Genomic DNA, 6,000 nt, shown 5'->3' with positions numbered 1-6,000 from the left:
TCCCACACCCGCTGCTTTGCTTTGCAGTCAGACAGCTTCCCTGACAGCCAGTGTCCACCAGTGTTCAAGTGTTACCACCCCCTTGAGCTCACCACTGAAGCTTCAGCAAAAGGAAGCTTTGTACATTGCCCACTCGGGCCTCCGACCTCCACAGGGATGATGTGTGAGCTGAAGATCTCTCAGACAGGTGCCCCCTCCAGACATTCACCAGATGGTGATCAGTTTTCACCTCCGCCCTTCTAGTGCACAAGATTGCTGCTCATGGGGGAATCGTTGGGTCTATGTAAATCATAAGTGACTCATAGAGTGTGGTCTTTACCTACTATGTAAAGTGTCCTGAGATGATTTTTGTAAATAAATTGAATTGAACTGAACTGAATTATTCATTCGAGTGTCCCAAACATGTGTCCTTAGATCAGGTGCTACGATCACAAAATCAATCAATGATCTTCGGCATAGGATGCTTTTATACTACAATCAGTCATGAGCATCTTTATGTTCGAACATGGTGTTCATTACAGACGATCCATGACTAGTACAGAAGTCCAATAACAAACGACCGCTCAGGTTTAGACCAGGGAGGGTGTCTCCATCATTGCACCATGTGGGTGTTTAAGTCTCCCAGCAGAACTATGGAGTCCCGTACTGGAGCCCCATGCAAGAGTCAAATCAGGTTCATCAAGAAGGATGAATATTTCGGGTTTACGCAAAAACAACAGTCAGAGTTTTCTCCCCCACCAGCCACAGGCATAGGGAGGTGAGACTCTCGTCCACCAGGGTAAAATCCTATGCAGCGGTTCTCAGCCAGGGTTTTGTGAGGATCCCCACCCCCACCCGGCTCCTCACACCCTGGGAAACCCCAGAGAAGAAGAGGGCACAATACCTTTATGGTCGTACTGTTACAGAACTGAGATGTGCAGAGGTAAGCCCCATCAGATCTGACAGTTAAGGCCAAGCGTGACGGATGGTTTGCCTGTAACAACAGGAACTTTACTGCATGTGTTGCATTTGGAAACGGACCAGAATTGTTATTGCAGCCGGAGGAAACGGTCTATAAATGGATAAAACATGTGGAAACCATGGATGTAAAGGTGAAAACAGGCTATTGTGTGAACACTTGTGCCAACATCAACATCCCATCATCCCAATCCTTCTTTTCTTCGTTTTATCATTTGAAATCCAAAGTTCATAAAAGTATCTTTCTTACTTAACGTCACAAAAGTTAGTTACATAACAAACAGGCTTGTTTCAAACCAAACCATGATCTATTCCCATACCTGACCCAGTAGTTTTGCTGCCTAAACCTAAACCCTGCACATTGAAAGTGTCGGTTTGTGACGAGTTGGGAGTGAGAATATGTTGGTCATGACTTGAATGAGGTGGGACTGAAGTGTTTATGCGCCGTTCATAAAAGGATATAAACAGCAAATATCATTTAGACAATAGACGACAAAAGGTGTAAAGTCATGTCCTTTTTACACTGGTGCCTAACAACGCGCTCGTGGGGCGTCAGCCGGAGTCTTTGTGGTGAGTTCAAGGTAAACTTTTAAGACCTGATGCAGATAACGTCAGTCGGCCCTCGTCACCTTTAGTTCTTTGTCTCTTTGTCTGATTGAATGAATGTGCAGTAAAAACAAAAGAATCCTGAATCAAAACTAACTTTCCTCTCATCTGTAACTGATGTAAGACTCTGAAAGGTGTTGTGGGAAGTTACATCACTGCAGCTCGTTAATGAAGTCCCTCAGGTCAAAGGTCACTTCAGCCCGTCAACATGTTTGTCCCTGAGGCGTCTTCACATCAGACACAGTTTCCACTAATGAAGCTGTGAGTTACAGAGGGAGCTGTTGACCATGAGCACAAACACACTCAGCCCTGATGGGTCCACAGAGGGCGGATCATGGCCTCCCCTCAGACCGCGCTCTGGCAACCTCAGGACCAACAAACACATCGGAGCACAGTTGTTTTGCTGGTCAGTAAATGTTTGATATGAACTGTAACGTTCTGATGACGTAAGAGCAGAATCTGAGGTCACTGTTGGGTTGATCCCTGCACACATGAGCTCTGTAATGATGTGTTAATATATAGTTTTATCACCAGTGGGTGAACGGGCTGTGACGTAACCTGGAAACTGGAAACTTGGCCGACTTCCTGGTTATTGTGCCCTCTGGTGGAGTGACTTACACACAGCGAGCGTTATTATAAATACCATTGTGATTCATTTTACAGCGTTATTGTTGGGAAAACTCGTCACTCAAGGACCAGGTCCGGATCAACTCCATGTTATAATAAAATCATATTTATTCTTGTACCAGAAGAGAAACAGTTATTCCACATCAGTGTGTCCCCTGCTCTGAGCGCAGTCCTCCTACTATAGTGTTCTCACTATGATGCCGACCAATCACGTTCAGTCTTACTGTTTTGGACGATGTGAGCAACAGGAAGCTGAGTGCAGGTCACTAAAGCCCAACTGTGTCACTGATAACAAGGAGTTTCTGGACGTTACACAGAGAACCTTTAAGCTCCTTTCACACCACGACTTTCTGAGTGTTTTCAGCTCGATCCGAACCAAAGTTACAGGTGTGAAACCTCCCTGAACATCCCATTGTCGCCTACGTCCCACTAAATGTTTATTTGATGTTTGAGTGGGTTCTGCATCGGCCCGTGTTTCACCTTTCCACCAAGTTTCATGAAGATCAGGCGAAGTCCGATCAGTGAGGATGCGTCTGACACTGAGGATGTTGTTAGAAGCACTGATCCCTTCGTCGTCTGCTTGGTGCGTGCTGCGGTTTCATGTTCAGTGTTTTGTTCCTGGTCTCTCATGTTGTCTCTCAAGCTGCTGCCCCTCCCCCTCCTGCGGCTGCAGTGATTGGCTGAACCCGGCTGTTTTCACTCACTATAAAGGAGCTGGAGAGAGCTCCAGACGACGCCAGCTTTGAGGCCTTTGGTGTGTTGGTTGTTGATTCTTGAGTCTTGGTGGACGGGGTCGGTCATCTTGCTCGCTTTTGGAGGGAGGGTGTTCGCGCTGGCGTTGTGTTGCATATGACAGCGATGTTGTTCAGTCTGTGCAGCGCTCTGCTTTTTCCAAAAGAACATTTCAGATGGTGGTTTGGAGATTTTGAGATATTTTTATTTCCATCCATCCGTTCTCTAAAACGCTTATCCCGGACGGGGTCGCCATTCCCAGCGAACGTCAGCAGAGAGGTGGGGTACGCCCTGGACTGGACATCAGACTATTGCTGCTTTCCATTGATTATTTCCTCGGATTAACTCTGTTTTTTGCTTCCCTCGTCCCCTGGCCTCGTGAGAATTGTACTTTTAGCTGTTAGGCTGTGTGCACTTCTACTTAGACTGGAACATTAAAGTATCTGTTTGGATATATTCCTTTATTCAGTGAGGCTACAGTGTAAATGGTGGGTTTCTGCTGCTTGTGAGTTTTGAGGTTAATATAATCAACATGTGAAAATAATGCCTTTGGTAGTGACAAGTTTGTTTTGTCTGTTAAATCAGGAAAGATGGTAAATTCCACTTTGTCGTACTTCATCCTCAGCTCTTATTTAGATGTAGGGACTCTGAGATACTTGTTTTTCATGTTAACTGCCATGTTATACATTGTTATTGTTGCAGTCAACACATTTCTGATCGTGGTCATCTGTATGAACAGGAGCTTACATGAACCTATGTACCTGTTCCTGTGCAGCCTGTTTGTGAATGAACTGTATGGAAGCACAGGGTTGTTTCCATTGTTCCTGGTTCAGATCCTCTCGGACGTTCACACTGTTTCTACTTCTTTCTGTTTCCTGCAGATTTACTGTGTGTACACTTACGTAAACATAGAGCTTTGTAACTTAGCCGTCATGTCTTATGACAGATATCTTGCTATATGTTGTCCTCTACATTATAACACACGTATGACTTTTAAGAAGGCGATTATCTTTATTGCTGTTTTATGGTTTTACTCGTTTGTGAAATTCTTAATTACTTTGTCCTTAAACATCCGTTTGACACTTTGTGGAAACGTCATAAACAGTTTGTATTGTCGTAACTACCTTGTTGTGAAGTTGGCATGTTATGAGCCTCTAGTGAATAACATTTATGGACTTTGTGCCACTGCTGTCTCCATCTTGGTTCCTCTACTTCCGATCCTTTTCTCCTACATGAAAATCCTCAAAGTGTGTTTTTCTGGCTGTAAACAGACCAGACAGAAAGCTGTCAGCACCTGCACACCTCACCTCGCTTCCCTCCTGAACTTTTCTTTTGGCTGCTGCTTTGAAATAATCCACACTAGATTCGATATGACCAGTGTTCCCAGTTGGCTGCGTATTATTCTGTCAGTGTATTTAATCATCATTCAGCCAATTTTGAATCCTGTCATGTACGGATTGCAAATGTCAAAAATACGGGAAACATGTAAACATGTCCTGTGTGATAAAATGAAGGTCTGTCGCAGAGATGTCATGCCGATTTAACCACTAAAGTGTTAATGCATTATTCATATCTTGCCTTGAAATGTGTTGAAAAGGATTAAAAACATCGACATGCACCCAATAGTCATGACTCCAGGGACAAATTGTACCAGGTCCAGGGGGTCTGGAGTCTCCCTTAGAGAGAGGGGGAGAAGTTCAGCATCCGTGAGGAACTCGGAGTAGAGCCGCTGCTCCTTTGTGTTGAAAGGAGCCAGTTGAGGTGGTTCAGGATCATCTGGTAAGGATGAACCCTGGGCGCCTCCCTAGGGAGGTGTTCCAGGCACGTCCAGCTGGGAGGAGGCCTCGGGGAAGACCCAGGACCAGGTGGAGAGATTAGATCCCGGATAAGCGGATGAAGATGAGATGAAGATGAGATGAAGATGAGATATAAACAAATAGAACATTAAGCCTGTGAATGTTCTCATTTGTCCAGGTCATCGTTATCCTCAAAGCAATTTCATTTAAAAGCAACTGGACTTGTCCTAAACAAATAAATACCTCTAGTGCAACATCACTATATTCTTCTGTGATTCATTCGTGTTTAGTACATTTGCGTCACACTGTGTTTGTGAAATTACTCCAAGGTTCAAGAGTTAAAATATTTCCCAAGAAAAGAGAAAAAGTTTCAAATAAACCTTTACAACAGGTAGCAAACAGAAAGTGTTAGCAACATAAGACATCTTCTGTTTCACAACAAAGCTTTGTTTTTGCGATATCACAAAAATTATAGAGGATAATAAAAAGTGCAGGATATTGAAAGGATGTCAGAAAATCAGCAGCTTCTAAAACAAGAAAATAAGTTCATAATAAAGTGAATGTTGTGTGATCCAGGATAAAGTCATAATGCAGGGTTCCCCACAGAAAAGTAGTTTGGCATGGTGGCAGGTGACCAACCTATCAATTGCAGACTTGTTAGTCCTTTAAGTATATAGCACTTCATCATCAGCGTATAGTTGTGTTTGACAGTCAGATATTAGGGAGGCAGGTGACCAAGCGACATCTTTTTGCTTTGTGACGAAAAGAGAGCTGAGCCCGAAGGCAAAGCTCCCGATCTACCTGTCAATCTTCGTTCCTACCCTCACCTGTGGTCATGAAAGCTGGGTCAGGACCCAAAGAACCAGGTCCAGGTCAGGACCCAAAGAACCAGGTCAGGACCCAAAGAACCAGGTCCAGGTCATGACCGAAAGAACCAGGTCAAGGGTACAAGCGTGTGAAATGTGTTTCCTCAGGAGGGGGTCTGGAGTCTCCCTTAGAGAGAGGGGGAGAAGTTCAGCATCCGTGAGGAACTCGGAGTAGAGCCGCTGCTCCTTTGCGTTGAAAGGAGCCAGTTGAGGTGGTTCAGGATCATCTGGTAAGGATGAACCCTGGGCGCCTCCCTAGGGAGGTGTTCCAGGCACGTCCAGCTGGGAGGAGGCCTCGGGGAAGACCCAGGACCAGGTGCAGAGATTAGATCCCGGATAAGCGGATGAAGATGAGATGAAGATGAGATGAAGATGATATATAAACAAATAGAACATTAAGCCTGTGAATGTTCTCA

The 6,000-nt window shown here is 44.7% G+C and overlaps 1 protein-coding gene across 1 annotated transcript; it reads left to right on the top strand.

Annotated features, from left to right (window-relative positions):
- Nucleotides 1–3,512: 3,512 nt before the first annotated feature.
- Nucleotides 3,513–4,466, top strand: LOC310947333 (olfactory receptor 11A1-like; the record flags this gene model as incomplete). The annotated part of the gene is made up of 1 exon (XM_083914123.1): nt 3,513–4,466. One exon carries the CDS (start codon nt 3,513–3,515, stop codon nt 4,464–4,466), a length of 954 nt encoding a protein of 317 aa, XP_083770249.1.
- Between the last annotated feature and the right edge of the window lie 1,534 nt (nt 4,467–6,000).

Source organism: Echiichthys vipera (genome assembly GCF_963691815.1).
Source record: "Echiichthys vipera genome assembly, chromosome: 5".
Taxonomy (NCBI): domain Eukaryota; kingdom Metazoa; phylum Chordata; class Actinopteri; order Perciformes; family Trachinidae; genus Echiichthys; species Echiichthys vipera.
Note: the sequence above shows the minus strand (reverse complement) of the source record. Positions and strands in the feature narration are given on the sequence as shown.